At 32.2% G+C, this 20,467-nt stretch overlaps 1 protein-coding gene and 1 non-coding gene across 2 annotated transcripts; one reads left to right on the top strand and one right to left on the bottom strand.

The window, feature by feature from the left end:
• Window positions 1-7,816: 7,816 nt before the first annotated feature.
• LOC136233594 (probable tyrosine-protein phosphatase DSP4) lies at window positions 7,817-12,150 on the bottom strand. The gene is made up of 5 exons (XM_066023327.1): window positions 11,742-12,150; window positions 11,558-11,651; window positions 8,946-9,003; window positions 8,820-8,863; window positions 7,817-8,298 (listed from the first exon to the last, which is right to left on the bottom strand). The coding sequence occupies exons 1-5, from the start codon at window positions 11,948-11,950 to the stop codon at window positions 8,113-8,115; spliced, it is 591 nt and encodes a 196-aa protein (XP_065879399.1). The 5' UTR covers window positions 11,951-12,150; the 3' UTR covers window positions 7,817-8,112.
• Window positions 12,151-12,342: 192 nt separating this feature from the next.
• On the top strand, window positions 12,343-12,416 carry TRNAM-CAU (transfer RNA methionine (anticodon CAU)). Its single transcript has one exon. It is a non-coding gene; the product is annotated as a tRNA-Met (tRNA).
• The last annotated feature ends 8,051 nt before the right edge of the window (window positions 12,417-20,467 follow it).

Raw genomic sequence — 20,467 nt, 5'->3', positions numbered from 1 at the left:
AGTTTGGGTACCAAAGTACAAAATAAGTTAAAGTTTAGATATCATAGTTGTAATTTATATCCTTCATTTTAAGTTCAGGTAAAATTTAGGTACCAAAGTGTAAAAGATCATGAAATTCAAGTACCATAGATGAAATTTACCAACATAGTACCAAAATATCAAGGCTAAATACATCATCAGCTCCCTGAACTTGTCCACAATAGTAGATTGGCTTCCTGAACTTTACAAGTGTCTCACCAGAGCTCTCTGAATTTGCTTATTTTGTATCACCAGCTCCCTAAACTTGTCTATAAAAATTAAATAACTCCCTGAACTTTGCAAGTGTCTTATCAACTTCATAAACTTGCTTATTCTGCAACAACAAAATATAAAAACCATAATACTAACTCGGGTTAAGGTGCAAAAATACCTCTTACTCCTAACGTTGGAAGACAAGAGCAATTTTACCCCAAACATTGATAAATTGAGAAATAATTCATCAAACTGTCTTCTCGGTCATGAATCTTGTTATCTACACTTCACACATGTGTCATTTTATTAGTAACAAATCACAAACATATGTTTGGATGTGAAAAAAAATATACTGTCTTTTGTACGAGTTAGACAAAAAAAATTCACCAAATTTATAATTTTTCTCTTGGCTACTAACGTTATAGGTAAAATTGCATCATTTTAGATGTTAGGGTAAAATTACTCCTGACTAAAAATGTTAGGGGTATTTTTGCACCTTAATCCGAGTTAGTATTATGGTTTTTGTATTTAGTTGTTCCAGAATAAACAAGTTTAGGGAGCTGGTGAGACACTTGCAAAGTTCATGGAGCTAATCAATTTTTATGGACAAGTTTAGGGAGCTGGTGATACGAAATAAGCAAGTTCAGGGAACTGATGAGAAACTTATAAAGTACAGGGAGACAATCTACTATTGTGGACAAGTTCAGAGAGCTATTGATGTATTAAGCCAAATATCAAATATGATAAAGTTTCATGTACCATAATTATAATTTTCCCATAATTTCTGGCCCACCCCAATGACTTTTGTAACACTTTTCACATTTGTCACATTTTGAAAGGAGTTACTGTAAGTAAGGAATAAAACAAAATAAATGGTCAATTTTATTAATGGTGCACAATATTTGTCCATTTCGTATTTTGATGTTCAACTTTAATTTTGTCACATTAAAATATACTATCTTATAAGTGACTTTTCACTATGGTATATAATAGGTAAAAATGACCGGTTAATATGAAGTTAATGTGTCACATCATCATTTTTCATCATACTCATTAGCAGTGGTGAATATAAGATTACTCGGTTGGGGGCCGAGTTTACACGTGCGTCAGCAAAGAAAATATTTTTTGCTAAATTGAACTTGCTCAATTTTTTTTTATAGATGCGTGTTATAATTTGAATGGCCAAGAACCAATTTTTAGGTATTAATGTACAATTTCTCAAAATTAAACTAGATTTCGTTTAATAGTCCTAACATGTAAAAAAAATTGGATTTAGAAAGGGTTGAATAGGTAAAAAAATTTAAAAATTTGATTTCAGAGGGTTTACGAGGCAAAACAAAATTAATAATTTGGATTTAAGGAGACCTAACAGACCAAAAAAAATTAGAAATTTGGATTCAGGGAGTACCTAATAGGCCAAAAATATTGAAATTTTAAATTTTGGACAAGCCTAATACGTAATGGCTTTTTGGGGGCTAATTCAATACTCGAAAAAAAAAATGAGACATGGGGACCGAAACTACTCGGGATCAAGGTAGTTCTGGCGGTCGGAGGGGCCAGACCCCCTATTTACGCCTCTGCGCATTAGTAAAGTGAATGGCTAAATACCGCCCTTTTTTACTTGTTACCGCCTCCATTTGGACATTTTTACCCTTCTCTTAATTTTGATTAAAAACTAAAAATTCTCTCTCCAAAATCACAAACCCAAACAATAATAATTGAAATTATGAAAATAATTAATGTGTGACAACCTAAACCCCGAAAATGAATGATTACGAGTTGTAAACATTAAAATTTACTTTTTTTAGTAAAAAAAATCATGAAAATAATACATATTTTTTATGACGATTTTGCATTTTCGTCACTAAAAATAGAAAAATTGGCTGGACGAACCCAGCACCCACCCACCCAATGGGCTGGGCGGATCCAGCATCCGCCTAGGCCAAATTTCACGTTTTTTTTTTTAATTCAAATTTTTCAGTTTTGAAATTTTTATGAAAAGGGTAAAATTGTCCAACTGGAGGCGGTAAATAGCAACACCCGTAGTAAAATGGGATCCACAAATTATAAAAAAATTAATTTTATCTCTTTTTCTATTTTACCTCTATCTTTCCATCTTTTCATCTTTTTTCCTCAATTTTTTCTCTTTTCGTGAAATTTCTCTCTGTAACCGCTCTCTCTTTTAATTTCAGCACGTTTTCGTTTGAAGATTAATGGCAAGACTGAAGTTAGGAGAGGTAGAAAAGACCTGAAGATACTAAATAAACAGCAGCTTTAGACATATGACCCACACCGTTTTATTCGTTTCCTCAGATTCATGATAACTACTAAAGCAAACTATATAGTAATTTCTTCTATCTTTTTCTGCCCCAATGACTTTAGTAACTTTTCAGACTTTGAAAAAGGAGTTTCTTGCAGCCAATAAATAAAACACAGAGAAAAGTTAGGGTAAATTATAATCATAGTACCAAAACTTTACTTTCGTTCGTATTTTTTTAAAAGTTTTGACTAGTCAACTACTAGTAGTTTTTGGTGAAAAAAAGTTTGAAAAAGTTTATTGGATCCAAATAGGGTTAAATGCACCATTGGTCACTGAACTTATATTGTTGTCTCAAAATGGTCACTCAATAAAATCACTCAACTTTAAGTTTTGTTTCAATTAGGTCACTCTGACGATTTCAATGATTAAAAAACATCGGAATGATGATGTAAGTGACACGTCAATATGAGACAACTCATATTTCTAACCGAAATGACACATGACATCCATATATGCGTCATCTGGCTATCACATGTCGATTGCTTTTATGAAAAATTTAGTTTTGTTTATAAAAATACCCGACATGTGTTTGTCACATTTTGTTTCAGTCAGATATTTGGGTTAACTTATGTTGATGTGTTACCCATTTCATTATTTCGATGCATTTTAACCATTAAAATCAGCGAAGTGACCCAATTGAGACAAAATTCAAAGTTGAGTGACCATTTTGAGACAACCATATAAATTCAGTGACCAATGGTGCATTTAACCCATCCAAATAACTAATTTTTAAAAAGTTGGTTTTACGAGTTTTTTCAATTAGCTTATTGTCGATCTCTTTTGAATCATATTTTTACCCTTAATTACTTCCCTTAAACTCAGATAAAAGTTCTACTATGTCATTATTTATCATTTTACACAAACAACTATTAACATTCGGCTAAATTTTATCGAACAAGTTTTCATAATCGACTAACCAAAAAGATAATCAGCTAACATCTATTTGCCAAACAGGACCAAAGTCTGAATTCCAAACGGATTCCACATTTAAGTCACAGACTTGGTGAACTATATCTTGTGTAAAAATAAATTCTGAATACCAAGATGTGAGAAAATGTAAAGTTTATGTACCGTAATTTTAATTTACCAACATTTTAATAGGTCAATTGCTAAATACCGCAACTAAATTCCTTATCACCGTCTCTTTTGGACTTTTTTGCCCTTTTCATAATTTTGATCAAAAACTGAAAATTCTGTCTCCAAAATCATAAACCCGAACAACAATAATTGAAATTATGAAAATAATTGATGTGTGACAATCCGAACCCCGAAAATGGATGATTACGAGTCAGAAACATTAAGATTTACATCTTTTTATCAAAGAACTCATGAAAATAATACATATTTTTCATGACGATTTTACGTTTTTCGTCACAAAAAATAGGAGAATTTTTCATTTTTCGTCATAAAAAATTGAATGATTTAGTATTTTTCGTCACTAAAATTTTTACGATTTTGCATATTTCAAAATTTGGTCTAAACGGATGCGGCATACCATTCGACCCATGGCGGGAACGGATGCGGCATACCGCTCGACCCATGGTAGGAACGGATGCGGCATCCGTTCCCGTTATGGGTTGAACGGTATACCGCATCCGTTTAGGCTAAATTTTGAATTTTCTCTCAGATTTTTTTTTCCCAATTTCGAATTTTTTTTATGCCAAGGGCAAAATTGTCCAATGGATGCAGTGATAAGGAATTTGGTTGCGATAATAGCAATACCCAATAGGTCAACCGGTAGGGGTGGGCACGGTTCGGTTAACCGGTCCATTAGGCAAAAAAATTAACCGAACCGCTATCAACGGTTTTTTAACCATCCAAACCGAAACCGGTCCATATCAATCGGTTAACTATACAACCGGTTAACCATTAATTTCGGTTAGGTTTTTCGGTTAACGGTTTTTAACCAATTAACCAAAAATCAACGGTTAACCATAATATTTACCCAAACCTAAATTTTTAAACAATATTAAAATACACATTTCAAAAATTCAAACGAAAAGAATTCATATAAAAGTTCAAATTCAAGCATAAGTACCGAACTAAAAACACAATCCATCAAATTTACATTTAAAGCATAAAAAAAATATAAATAATATTTCGTCAAAGTGCTTATTACAACATTAATCCATCAAGTTTACATTCAAGTATAATCTATTATATATTTATATTAATATAGGTTATAATGTATGTTAAGATTTTTTTTTTAATCTTATAATCTATGTTATATAATATATGTTATATAATTATATATTGATTTTTTTAAAAAAATTGGTTATATTTATTAAACGGTTCGGTTAACCGTTAACCGCGGTTTTTGAAACTCTAACCCGAAACCGAAACCGAAATCGGTACCTATATATTTTTTTAACCATTAAGAAAACCACCGGTTCGGTTAACCGCTTTTTCCGGTTCGGATTACCGGTTTTTGGTTCGGTTACCGGTTTGATCGGTTTTTTTGCCCACCCCTATCAACCGGTTGTAACATGTCATAGGTACTCTATTCTCCCGTCATCTTAAGTTGTGCAAAAATGAAATCAGTTTAAAAAAAAGGGAAAGTTCAAGTATCATGATTGTAATTTACCGGGTTTCTTCTATCTTTTCTGGCACAATGACTTTAGTGACACTTTTCACACTTTGGAAAGGAGTTTCTTGTAGGGAATAAAACAAAGAGAAAATGTATAAATGTGTCCAACACAAATATATGCTTTTGATACCTTACCTGCATCCAGACATGTGATATAATATTTTTATATCAAAAAAATAAAATCTAGAAACCTTAATATTAATAAGAGATAAAGTTAAAAAAAAAATACTTTAGCATTTAAAATGATACGATTTTATTCCTGATATTGGTAATTAAGAGTAATTTTATTTTTATATTGGTAAATTTTGTTAATTTAAGATATCATTTATCAAATTATCTTCTCAGTCATAAATTTCATCATTTACACTTTATATGTGTGTCATTTTATTACTTATTAGTGAACAAAATAAAATTAAAAAATATAAAATTATACTGTATTTTATATGGATTTGATAGAAAAAATTGAATTTAAAAATATTAATTTTCAATTCTATTATTAAATCATAAAAAAATATGAAAACTTTTTTTACAACTAGCCGATATGTTTTGATACTTGTTCTCACTATTGAAAACGAAAGCCGTCTGGACCACTTAGGTCCTCTCTAGGCGCTCGAAATCGAGAATCCACCCCAATTTTCTAGGATTAGTCCCTCTATGTGTTTTATTGACTCGTAGGCGATTTTCAGCCGTTTGGGCTCTGCCTAGTTCGCCTTGACACCGCCTAAATGATGAAGAATGGATTGTAGCAGTATTTCAACGTGATTCGACTTTCGAGGAGTATATAATTTCTATTTTTCTTTGTATTAGTTGTACCTTTAATGACTTTTATTGCTATTTGTAGCATTTTTTTCTTCCTTGTATAGATCTTGCACGGGTTTTAACATGTATATGTGTGAGGTTTTATTTATTCCTCATAAATTTCATACTGTATCTGCACTTTTTCATCTAATGAAATGATACATAGAGGGTGTTTGTTTCAGCTTTTCGGATGAGCGTTTAGCGTTTCACTTCAAACCGCAGGAAATATAGCGTTTGGTTAGGTTTATATAACTGCAGCGTTTAGCATTTTTTCTGGAAACTGCAGCGTTTTGGAGCGTTTCACGAAAAGCTCATATTTGGAGCGTTTCACGAAAAGCTCTTATTTGGAGCGTTTCACGAAAAGCTCTTATTTGGAGCTTTTCATAAACAGCTGTTTGCAGTTAGCTGTTATTGACAGAATTATCCTTCTTAGTTCCACAAAATATGTTTATTCTTTAACGTTATTTATATTTCTACAACATAATTACCGGAAAACAAGATTTTGTTGCGTTCAATAAATTTTTTATTTTTTTATATAGATTATTTTTATTAATTTGTGTAACTACATTTTTATTTTATAATAGGATAAGGTGCAAAAGTACCCCAATATTGTTTTTTTTGTACAAGTTGGACAAAAAATTTCTGATATTTTTATCGAATTTATAAATATTAATTTTCAATTTTATTATTAAATCACAAAAAAAAAAATATGGAATATCTTTTTTTTTATAGTAATACTAATATTTCATTAAATCATAACATTGGAAGTACATAAGAGACCAGTAAGGAATAAAACCTTACATACATATAGGCTAAGCCTAATACAAAGTCCACGTGGGCAAGAAAATGATTATTAAAATCAAGAAAATGACTATTAAAAGCAAAAGAAGCCATTAAAGGTACATTAAAAACAACCAACATTTGAACCATACATAGATCGTAACTCCAAATTCGCCGCAAAGCAACTGTAGTCCAATCTCCAGTCTTTGAACCATTCTGAAACTTCGGATCTAAGTCCTTTCTTTTGCAACCACGTAGATCCAGTGATCTACGGATAAAATCTACCGTTTTTGTCCTTGTTAAAATAGAAAAGGTTACAAAAACAAAGAGATTAGCCAAAAGACGCAGTTCAAACGGATTCAGATCTACGATAAACTATATAAGATCCAACTAAACAAACTGACACAAACAAAAGAAAAATAACAATGAGAACAGAAAATACAAAAACGGTGGGAGGAGGAAGAAGGAAGACAAGCTTCCTTCTTCCTCCTCAACGAGACAGCAGCGGAGAGGAAGGCAAACGAGGTGACGGCGGTTTAAGAAGGGTGGGGGAGAAGAAGAAACAGAAAGTGGAGGAGGAGGGAGGCGAGATCTCGAAAAGAGAAAGGAAAGGAGCGTGAGAGAGAGAGAGAGAGATGAAATATCTTTTTTTAGAACTACTGGTATGTGCAATTGGTGTATAATAAGAAATAAAATATCTATGTTTTCTAATAATATCTGAAATCGACCCAACTTGCCAATGTTAGAGGTAAAATTTCTCTTAACTGCCAATATTGTGGGTAAAATTTCACCATTTTAGACATTAAGAGTAAAATTATTTCTAGTTGTAAACGTTATGTACATTTTTTCACATTTTTCCTTTTATAATTTCATCGTTGATTAATTTAAAACATGTCTATTTTAGACATTTTAAATCCGAACAACAACAGTTCAACATAATTTTACCAAACACTAGTAATTAAACAGCAAATAACAAACAGCTAACAACAACAGCTAACAGCTTACTGCAACTGCAAACAGCAACCGCAACAGCTATTAGCTAACAGCTGAACCAAACAGGCCCATAGTATTTTATCAAATATATATTTTTTTTTTTCTTACGAATCACAAACTAAAATCTCTTTCTCTGAAATTTACAGTGTTCAAATCTTTCTGCATTAATAGTTCCTACTCTATTCATTTATTTATATATATTACAAAAACTCAAATATAAAAAAACTCAAATATAAAAATATATTTTTAATATTTATAAATATGTCCTAATATTTATTTACATTATTTTCCCACATCTCCGTGTCCTATGTTTTATAGAAATAACTCTTCCCATGACCATATCTATATTAGAAACTGTATCCGTATCCGTGTCCAAGCAACAAACGATGCCTGTCGTGTTGTGTTATCTCCTTAAGCATGTAAATGTCATTGGCATATTCTTCAAACTGGAAACATCAAACAATTCGATAAACCTTTGATCTGAAACTCTAGCTTTTGCCCCAGCAAATCTCTGGTACTCGTCGAATATTGATGAAAGACACCATCTTTGCAATTTTCTCAAACACCCAACTCCGCAACCCGTTCGATGCTGTACTTGACAAAAAAAAAGATGCTGAGAACAATTCGGCAAGACCGACAAAACAGGAAAACTCGGTTTGGATACGGGTAAATTAGCCACTAAACTTTAAAACGTAGTATAAAAGTCAGTCAACTTTGCATTTTGGAAACATTATGGCTAACTAAACTTCAATTAATCACTCAAAATGACCGTTTGTAACATCAAAATAGAAAATTTCAAGAATTGTTGATATTCTAAGTAACTTTAATTCTTCAAAATCGTTTTGAGATCATTTAGATATTGTTTGTGTATGAGAAGGAAAGTGAATTTTTAGACAGAGAATGCTCTAGAACGGGTGATTTTAGAAAATTAAAAATATGGTTTCATGGTAAATGTCGTTCTTAGGACTGTAGTTGAGCCAACCTGAGTCGAGCCTTGACTTGCTCATGCTCAGCTCATCAGAAAATTGACAAGCTCGAGCTCAACATTCTGTCCGATTAAAATGAGTAAAGTTCAGTGCATGGGTGTAATTTACCAATTTGAATACATACCTTGCCTCTCTTGCAATGAATTAGGACGGGGTGGTTTCGTACATCTGGAAAGGCAAAGACATACATGAGCAGCTTATAAAAAGAGAAGCAAATCAAGTCCTTAAAGTTTGCAAGATTTTCATTTACCAAGGACTATTTTCAATGCTTCACGAATTGCCTCGTCTGGTATGTTCACAAAAGGCTCCTGATCACAATAACAACTGTATTAAGGCCAAGATAAATAAAAAAAAAAAAAAAAGAGTAGTCGTTTATGCAAAAAATTTCAATTAATCAAAAATAAAAAAAAAGCCTACTGTTCCATTGGTACAACTTAAAAAAAAACAAGACCGTCTAGACGCCCGAAATCGAGAATCTCCTGATTAGTTCCGCTGGACATTTTTTTACTTCTATGTGATTTTTATCCGTCTCAACACCGTCAAGACCGCCCTTAGAATAAAAACATTTTTTTATTGTGAATTTATTTTTTTTTCCTTTATTATAATTTACTTTTAAGTTGTTTCAATGATATTGCTGATGTTTGCACATTTTTAAAGATATATGTAATAAATATATATGTTTTCTATATAAATAATTTTATATTATTATTTTTAGACAGTATAATTCATTTTTTTATTTATATAATAATTTGTTGATTAATAAATAAGAAGTATAAAAATACAAATTCGATTAATCCCCGACTAATCTCTTATTAATCCTTGAGAGTCATGTCCGCCCGACTAGCGCTTAATGCTTTTTACAACCTTTTATACGATATTGCATCACCACTTGCTAACTTGTTTGCAGTATGGCAATATCAGTAGGAAGCGATACTTCTAGAAAACTAACATAGGAGTGTCGGACACCTTGAGGACACTCGGGGACATGCACCGACACTACAAAATAAGCGTCCCCTCATTTTTTCTATTGATAGATTTCTATAAAAGCATAAATATAAAACTACATAGTTTTGTTTAAACTTTAATTTTCTAAGTTTCAAAACTATATAGTTTTATCAAAAGAACATTAGGATAGAGCTCGTCAATTTTCTGATAGCCGAGCATGAGCACATCAAAGCTCAACTTGATTACAACACTACTCGTAAACAAATACACAAGCTTCTTGAATGCAGCTCACCAACAGAATGTTAAGCTCGGACTCTTCAATTTTCTGACGAGTCGAACATACCAAAACTCGGCTCAAGTAACATGAATCTCATGTTCAACCTCCACAGGTTCAAGTAATCTTTACCTCTATCCGGTTTATTAAGCCCAAATAAGCACACACAATTAATCTTTATACCAAATTATATCTACAATGCTAGGACTATTTATATAACAGTAGTGCTCACCTGGATCCAAGCATTAAATTTAAGCCTTGGAATGATTTGCATGTCCACCACATGATCCTAATAAACTTGGATCTAACGGTGACCAAATTTATTTGGTCATTCACGGTCAGGTGAGCACTACTGATTTACATAATGGAGATATATAATCATCCAAAATCGATAAGGTAAATTACGCACATGGCCTCTGAAATTTACTCGGACAATTAAACTTTAAAACATAACATAAAAATCACTCAATTCTACACTTTCTAACATTATGGTTACCGAAGTTTAACACTTCAAAATGACCGTTAATAACCTCAAAATGAAAATCTTCAAAAATTAAAATTGTTTAGAAATATTTACCATCAAATCACACTTTTTATTTTCCAAAATCACCATTAATGGAGCTTTCACGATCTAAAATTCACTTTCTTTCTTAACTAAACAACACTCAAATGACCTTAAAACGAAAATTTGAAGAATTCAAGTTGCTTACAATATCATGAATTTTGAATTTTTTTATTTTGAGATCGTAATGGTTATTTTGAGACGTTGATTAAAGTTTAGTGGCCATAATAAGGTTAAATGCATCGTTGGTCACTCAAGTTTTATGATTGTCTCAAAATGTCACTCAATTTTAATTTGTCTTAATAAATCATTCAACTTTAATTTGTCCTAATTAACCATTTCGCCCCAAGTTTTATGATTGTCTCAAAATATCACTCAATTTTAATTTGTCTTAATAAATCAATCAACTTTAATTTGTCCTAATTAACCATTTCGCCAACTTTAAGAGCTAAAAAATACAGGAAAAGTGACGCGACTTTCACCGCAAACCTAAATGAAATGTGACTGCCAACCTAAATGGTGCGTCGTTGCCACCTAGTTGACCAAAACGACATGTGCCAATTAAGTGGCAGCCACTAATCATTTCCGTCAGCTATGACTCATGTATTGTTTCAATAGGTTAGGTTGCATCCAGATATCGTTTCGGTCAGATAGATGGCAGCCAGGTATCGTTTCAGTCGGATAATGACTAGTGCTGACATGAAGCCCAACATATTATTTCGGATGTCTTTCTAACTTGAAGTCGCCAAAGTGAGATCAAACTCAAATATAAATGAATTGAATGGGACAAATTAAAGTTGAACGACTATATCAACTATGAAAATTCAGTGATTAATGGTGCGTTTAAGTGTATAGTTGGGTTGTTTTTTAGGTTACATAGTAGCCATCAAGTTGAAAACTAATAAAGTTCCGTGGCAATCATGGTATAATTTACCCAAAATCAATATAGCATTGAAAATAACTTCACATGATTAACATGACAATCAATAAAAGAATTAAAAATGTTAATAAGATTAGCTTCTCAGATCACAATAATAAAACCTAGAAATCAGAAATACGAAGATGAAATTTGAAAGTTTACCTTGCACATTTCAATTCCGAATTGAAAAAGCCGAATCCCATTGAGCTTCAAAAACTCAGAGTTGGATTCCGGATATGGTTCCGGGCAAAGATATCTATTCACAGAATCCGATCCGATGATCAAACTATGAAAACATCGATTTCGCATCTTTGAGTTGGATAGCTAAAGTACTGATTCAACTTACATAATCGAACGGAGATCAAGGGATCGCAAGAAGCTGAAATTAGCAGATTCAGGGAATCCAGATCTAAAGATGCCGATATCGACCATAGCAAAGTTGAGCGGCGGCACGAATAGCTCCTCTTCTTCCCGGTGGTCTAACTCAACATCTGGTCCGGTTGTTAGAGCTTCGATGTCAGTGCAAATCTGGGCGTCCGATGTATCAAGCTTCATATGTTTGAATTGGGAGAAAGAGATTTGACGGCGGGAAGCAATTACAGAGGAATTGGATTGATTCCGGAGAGAATCTTATGTAGAATTAAACGAAATTGGGATAAATTGGGCATCTCATTAGAATTTTCTAGTATGGGATCTATTTTTTTCTTTGATGGAATTTTTGGGATCTATAAAAATAGGTTGGAATATTCTAGTACGGGACTGCTCCTAAACATGCTGTTCTTTCCTTGAGTGGAAATAATAACCTAGTTAGCCCGTGTTTGTGAGATTAGCCTGCTTCAATATCAAAAGAAGGTGCTATCATCGTATCGTATTGTATTCTAATGATGATCTCAGATTTCATTTCAATTGGAATTTGGTTATTCACCATGTACGAGGATCCCCGCTAAGCATCTATGGCTGAATGGTTAAAGCGCCCAACTCATAATTGGCGAATTCGTAGGTTCAATTCCTACTGGATGCACGCCAATGGGACCCTCTAATAATTTTAAATAAAAAAGAGATACACCAGGAAAAAAAACTATAGATGTAAGATATTCCACGAATCCCTTGGTTGATAAGTCCGACGACTCAGCAGCAGTGCGGAATTTACTTTCTCGCTTTATTTTATTTAGATCGGGAAAAACGTAGCTGCTTTTCGACCTCCTCTTTGAAAAGGAGATATTAAGGTGTTTGGTTAGACACCTCCAGCTTATCTTTTGTAGCCGAAAAGTAGCTTTTTATAAAAGCAGTAAATCTCTGCTTTTTGGAACAACAGCCTTTTCAAACAGCAAACCGTAACAGGAAACGGCAAACAACATGTAAAACAAACAGACTCTTATCAAATTATTTTTTTAAAATTTAGGGATAAATAGAGATGTAAATGAGCTCAGTGACTCATTGACGGTTCAGTGTTTCGGTTCGATAAAAGCTCCATCATGTTCGGTTTGATTTATAAACGAACCATGAATGCTCGCAAGCAAGTTCGATTATAGGTTCATGAACAAGCTCGTAAGTAATATTAGTTCGATTATTATTTCAATAATAGTATTTCTATAAAAGGGGAAATGTAAAAACGTAGTTTTGTGTAAAATTTAGTTTTATAGGTTTAAAAGAAAAACAATGCAGTTTTGTATGAAAAACGAGCCGAGTTTGAGCATGAAGAAATTTGGCTCGAAAACTCTCAAGCAATCTCGATTATAGGAACAAGCTCATGAGCAAGATTAGTTCGATTATTGTTTTAATAATAACATTTCTATAACGGGGTGAAATGTAAAATATAAATAACGTAGTTTTGTGTAAAATTTAGTTTTATATATTAAAAAAAAACTTTGTAGTTTTGTGTTAAAGAAATTTCAAATTAATATATTTATTGAACATAATAAATGAATTGTTCGCAACCGAAATTTATGAAATGAATTAACGAGTTGCTTGCGAGTAAAACTCGTGAACAAACTTGTTAACAAGCTCGTGAACAGCTCACGAACAAAATGTTGAGCTCGAGCTCGATAATTTTCTGACAAGTCGAGGCTAAACAGGCCAAAGCTCAGCTCGGTTACAACCATAGGGATAAGGGTCAAATTTAACTATAACGTTTCAAGCGAAGTTCATATTTAACCATAACGTATAAAATGATGCAAATTTAACCTTAACATTTTCAAGCAATGTCAATTTTAGATTCACGCTATCAAAAATTTGAAAAAAACGGTTTAATTGTTATTTAATTGTTACATCAGACCTTCCAAAGAAGTTTGTCGATAAATTGAAACAGTTTGTATAATTTTGATTGACTTTTTGTAACTTTATTAATAACATGTTAAATATTTTAGACAGTTTAATAAAAAAAGGGGAAAAGTATGAAAAAAATGCTCGTGGTTTGCCCATTTTGCAAACAGAGGTATGTGGTTTAAAAGTTTACAAATAAAGGTCTGTGATATGTTTTATTTACAAAACAAAATATTACAATTACACAGTTACGTTTTGATTACAACTAAAGACATTTTTATTTAAAAAAAATTATTATTACATATCAACAGAACATAACCCTCGTAAAAAACAACTTCCTAAATCGAAATAATAAATAATATGGTGGAATTTTACGTTTTTTACTAATATGACAGTTTATGAACTAAATTGATATTTAAATTCATTTTATACCGTTTCAATTTGATTTTGGGATCTTTGTTTTGTCAATATATAAATATAATTGAAAAAAAACTAAAAAATGTTTTTATTATCGTCAATTACTTAAAAGTTTAATTTTAAATACTTTGTTTTGTAAAAAAAGCATACCACATACCTCTATTTGCAAACTTTCAAACCACGGACCTCTATTTGCAAATAAGGTAAACCACGAGCATTTTTTTCGTACTTTATCCTAAAAAAATTATGATTAACTTATATGTATTTATTTTTAACATTTTACCAGAATTTTTGTAATTTTATTATTAATACACTTAATATCTTAGGCATAATTGATATTTAAAAGGTCTGAAGTGTCTGTTAAAATACCAGTCAAACCAGTTATGCACTCTAAAATTACCATTCCGTCATCTGATCATAATTTAGTGTGTTACCCATTAGGTTCTTATTATTCTAAGAGAATGTGACGAATTTGCCAATAACAGTCTACGCACTCATTCTGTTATATGTTTAGTTGAATTAATTTGTTTAAGTTAATTCCAATCACTATAGAAAAATAGACAAACGAAGGCACATCGGAACATAATTTTTTTTATCTATTTCCTTTAACCAAGGATCCATTCATCGTTATTTCATATCAAGAGAGTTTAAACGTGTGTACCTTAATTGAATAACTATATATAGTTGCAAATAAAGAGCCCACATAGATATACTAATATTCAATCACGAACTAGATCAACCCATAACAATCACGTTCTTAATCAACCTTCAAAAGCAACCAAGTATAACATACATCTAACGGTATCCACACGAACTAAGATTTGGATGAACAAGATTGGTAATTATTCGAGTAAAAGTTCGCTAGAGAATTCTAGCTCATAGACTTGTGTTGGCTGAAATTCATAGTAGTATAAGTAGATATTTATTTGATTGGTTTATTAGATAATTATAATTAGATTATAGTTGTTGATAAATTTTAAAAGGATTATAATTTTAAAAGGAAATTGAAATTCCAATGTGAGAACTGTGGATTATATATATATATATATATATATATATATATATATATATATATATATATATATATATAATCCTCTTAAATTGAGCGGATTTTATATTTGGTCCATATCCGATTTTTTAACATATTTCACTCGCATGTAGTGAAATTTAATCTTAAAAACAAAATTCTAACTTATCTCTAAAGGGATGTTTGTTAGAGGGGATAAAGACACGGAGATAGGAATAAAAAAACTGAGACGAGTTATTTCATGTTTGTTTTAGAGATAGGTTAGAGAGATAAGGGATGATATGAGTCTTATCCCTCAAATCCTATACCCAGGAGGGGGGGGGTGGTATAAGGAGGTGAGATAAGCTCTTGCGATTTTAATAGGATGGAAAAGTCTATCTTATCCCTCAAATTAATGTTATGTAGTTTAAATAAGGTTAAAATAGTAAAATATATTATTTTATCTTTATCATTATCCCACGTACCAAACATTGAATAATAATTCCCGACTATCATATTTTTATCATTATCCCAACCATTTATCCTTATCCCTGTCACAACCTTTATCCTTATCCATATCTCAATAGAATACCAAATGCCCCGTAAAGGTAATTTAAAAAGAGAGAATTGACTCACGCATATAAGGAGGCTTTTAACTCTCCAATTAAGCAATGTGTGATATTAACACGCATCTCTTACTCCCATTTCATTTGGTGTGTGACACTAATATCAGCAGGACTTTCAATATTGAATATCACGATATCAAAGTCATGGTATTCAATTTTGTGGCCCATGTTGATATTAGCGTCACACACCAATGAATTAAGGGTGAGGGGAACGTGTTAATATCCCACATTACTTAATTGGAAAGCTATATACCTTCTTATATGTGTGTTGAGCGATTTCTGCAAGTGCACGATTTCACTTGTAGTAATAAAAAAATATCGATCCCACAGGGAACGTTTTTTCACAAAAACTTATTCCACCAAATCTAGGGTAGGTGGCCAGTGGTCCCTCAGTAAGCTTGTGATAAGCTTTAAGGATTTCTTTCTTTAAGAAAGATGTATCCGCCCTTGCTAGGATTTTTAATGACCACTTCTCTTGGAAGTGAATCTATCCATAATGGGACCTTTGATTTTGGATTCGCCCTTTAGAAGGGACTTTCTGTAAGATTTCTTCATGGGGAAGAGAATCTGCCCTTTAAAGGGACTTTGTGTAAGATTTCTTCATGGGGAAGAGAATCTTCCCTTTGAAGGGACTTCGTGAAGGAGAATTTGAATCCATGCCCCCTTTTTTTACTAAGAAGACATTTATGTATGCTAGCACGCCGAAAAGAAATTTTACTGAGAACTAATAATCAAAAGTAATTTATTTAATGAGCAAGAAATTGCTTCCTTTATTACAATGGAGGATGACCCTTTTATGAGCCTCGTTAAAACCTTAGCCCTTTAAAGGGACTTTGTGTAAGATTCCTGTATGGGCAAGGAAATCTGCCCTTTGAAGGGACTTTGTGTAAGATTCCTTCATGGGGAAGAAAATATGCCCTTTGAAGGGACTTTGTATTTTTAAGCTTTTAGAGAAGCTGCCCGTGGTGGGACTTTATGTTCTCTTATGAAAAGAGTTTTGAGCTTTCAGGGAAGTTGCACATGGTGGGACTTTTATGTAGGATCTTATGGATAAGACCCGCCCTATATGGGATCATATATGGAGATGATACATTTTCAATTCACCTTAGATTTTCTCCAAATTACTAGGGTAGGTGGCCAGCCGTCCTCTAGAAGCTTATGATAAGCTTTATGGATTTCTTTTACTGAGAAGAGAATCTGCCCTTGATGGGACTTTTACTCTATTGTTCCCCTCCCTATGTATGAGGACATTTATGTTGTCTGTGAACTCTACAAACAAAATGATAAACACATTTGATAACAAAGATTAGTTTATTTAATGGGCAATATCATTGCCTTTATTACAATGTCATTGTCCTATCTTTATGGTAAGTGGACCCACCCTAAATGGGGGATCACTTTGTCCTATCTTTAAGGTGGATGACCCGCCTGTTCAACCTCTAGATCTTTCTCACATTTTGTGAGGCTTTCATATCTAGCACAACTTTTACTTTATTTGGATTAGCTCTACCTCCTTTTTGGCTAATGACATAGCCAAGGAATTTTTCTAAAGTGGCTCCGAATGTACACTTCTCTGAATTGAGATTTATTTTTCATGCCATTATTTAGCATTGGTTGCAGTATTAGCGATTCCCTTGTTAGTACTGAAAGAACTCCAGAAATGGGGAATACGCTGTCCATTATTAAAAGATTATGGTAAGGCATAAAAGCTATATTCACTTACGTTAGGGGTCAATTGCTTGATCCATGGAACAAACTTCATGGCGAAAGACTGTTTGCATTGTCCTTATTGGCAAATATCATGTATAATGCAATGTCTCTTTATAAAATTTTTAGTTCATCTTGGAATAAACTTAGTAATTCTTTCACGTTAGTCTCTGACTCTAGAATGAACTTAGTCAAAGGATAAAACCAAGTAAATGTTATAGGTCAAACAAATTTATAATGGAATTTTAATCGTTCTTGCTTTAATAATACCATATATAACGGTCATAACCATAAAGGTTACTATTGCACATAAATATCAAAATGAATTTTTAATAATGAATAACCATAATGACAATGGTTAAAAACAATGTCTTTTTGCATTTTAATGCAGATTATCATCCAAGATAATAAATTTATTTTAAATATCATAAAAATTATAACCTTCAATGTTGGGTAAGATATATTTACGATTTACTTGTAACTAATATTATGCTATCATGCATTAATGGAATTTATAGATCATTAAAGCCTCGTTTGGAGGAAGTGCAATTAAAGTAAGACAAATGATGGTTTAATAATATAGATATATATATATATATATATATATATATATATATATAATTACTCTTATATTATTTTATTTGTATAAATAAAATAAAGGAAAAGGGTAATTTTGGAAGAAAAAAACATGTACCATGATTCTCCTCCAATTTGGAGTGTAAGAAAAATTACCCAAAATTCACTCTCACGTACCTTCAAATACTATCATCCAAACAATTTCTAATGAACTCTCATATATATCCTAAGAACCTTGCATCAATTAATATTCTCATTCGAAACTGACACTTGCACTCTCTTGTAGTTAGCTCATGACATGAAAGTCTTGTTTATCCAATTTGGCAATTTATCAGCCCATAATGGCCTTAATAGTTAGGGACAATAATAGGATAATTACAAATAGACTCGATATTTTCAAGTCTGTTATGTTGGTAAAAGAAATTCTAACAATGTCAAATAAACAGTTTTTATATGAATAGATATATCTGTAAAAAGGGATGAAAGAACTGCTTGACAAAACAATAATTAAAAATATGAATTTCTGATATTTTAAATTAAAAATACTATCTAGAGTCATGGACTAACGTGAATGAATTACTAAGTTGATTCCAACATGAACTAAAAATTCCATAAAAAGACATTGCATCATACATGATATTTGCCAACAAGGCCTATACAAACAGTCATTCTCCATGAAGTATGTTTCATGAATCAAGTCATTCAGCCATAAGGTAAGTGAATATAGCTTTTATGTCTTTCCATAATCGTTTAATAATGGACAGGGTATGCCCCACAAAGTACAAGGGAATCGCTAATACTACAACCAACGCCAAACACTGACATGAAAAATAAAACTCAACATTTGGAGCCACTTTAAAAAAATTCCTTGGCTATGTCATTAGCCAAAAAGGAGGTAGAGGCAAATCCAGATAAACTAAAAGTTGTGCTAGATATGAAAGCCTCACAAAATGTGAGAAAGATCCAGAGGTTGAATATGCGGATCAGCCACCTCAAAGATATGACAAAGTGATCCCCCATCTAGGGCGGGTCCACTTACAACAAAGATAGGACAAAGTAATCCCCCATCAAAGGCAGATTTTAACGAGGCTTTCAGAAAGACCGGTATCCATTGTAATAAAGGCAATGACATTGCCCTATTAAATAAACCAATCTTTATTAGTTTTTATGCCACGAGTAAAATTGTGGCAAGAGTAAAATACACATAGCAAGAAATAGCGGCATGTGGCAATCAATTACATGTAGCCACGATTATTAAAAGGAAAACTTCTAACGAAAAATCTTGCTTAGCGACAAACATAGTCGTGGCAAAAATATAACTCTTTTTGCTAGAAACCTTTCTTGCTATGACTATAATCGTAAAAAACTTGATGAAATTTTAGCAATTTATTTTTCATTAATTTTTATTATCATAACTATTATATGAACTTTTAGATTGAAGCTAACTACATTAGAATAAGATGATATAATGCCACATTGATAGAACAACTTATCTCGTTAAAAAAATGTAATTGAGGATATAATTGTAACTCCTCCATATAGTGTAGTGTTCTTAGATAAGGTAAACACCTTTAAAAATCTTTACATTGCCACACTGGCTTGCATCCTATAAATAATTTGTCTCCATATCGTAGTGAGATCAAGAAAAAATAAAATTATTTTGTTGGATTAAATCACTATAATTCTTAGTTTGATAAAAAAACATAATTGCTTAGCCAAAAGGAACCAAGGTAATTCGCAAACTAGTCAAGCTTATTTACACTCCTTTTGTTTAAACAAAACGTGTTTATCATTTTGTTTGCAGAGTTCACAGACAACATAAATGTCTCCATACATAGGGAGGGGAAACAACAAAATAAAAGTACCATCAAGGGCAGATTCTCTTCCCAGTAAAAGAAATCCTAAAGGGTAATTCCCATACCCGTCCTTTTATACAGGGTACGGGTAATCCCATTAGGGTCGGGTAGTACCGGATACCCACGGATAGAATATCCATTGCCATCCCTAATTATAAAAGCACGTAGTTGACGAGCAACCATTCTATTTCATTTTTTAGAGATAATGTATGCTTCATCCAACCTTCCTCTTTTAATAAGTCCACCCATCACTAGAAAATATTTTCTTTGCATCTTCAAACCTTCCAACATTGCACATAACATTCTAAGGCACGTGGAATACATTTTTCGCATTTAATTTACTTTTTTTTTGCAACCGAGTGATCAATTGATTACATTTCACGTAAGTTTATGGGGCTAACCGAATATTTTATGCAAGTTCAGGAGGCTATTGAGGCACTTTGAAAGTTCATGGGGTCAATCAAACTTTTTGGACATGAAACAAATGATATGGGTATTGCTATATACCGCAAAAGTTATACTTTCCACCGCACTCTTTTGATATTTATGCCCTCCTCACAATTTCAAACCAATAACTAAAAACTCTCAAGTCCTCTCTAGCTTTTGAAGCTTTTCATAAAAC

This window comes from Euphorbia lathyris, chromosome 6, assembly GCF_963576675.1.
Source record: "Euphorbia lathyris chromosome 6, ddEupLath1.1, whole genome shotgun sequence".
NCBI classification, from domain to species: Eukaryota; Viridiplantae; Streptophyta; class Magnoliopsida; order Malpighiales; family Euphorbiaceae; genus Euphorbia; species Euphorbia lathyris.
This window is presented reverse-complemented; position numbering and strand designations above follow the sequence as displayed.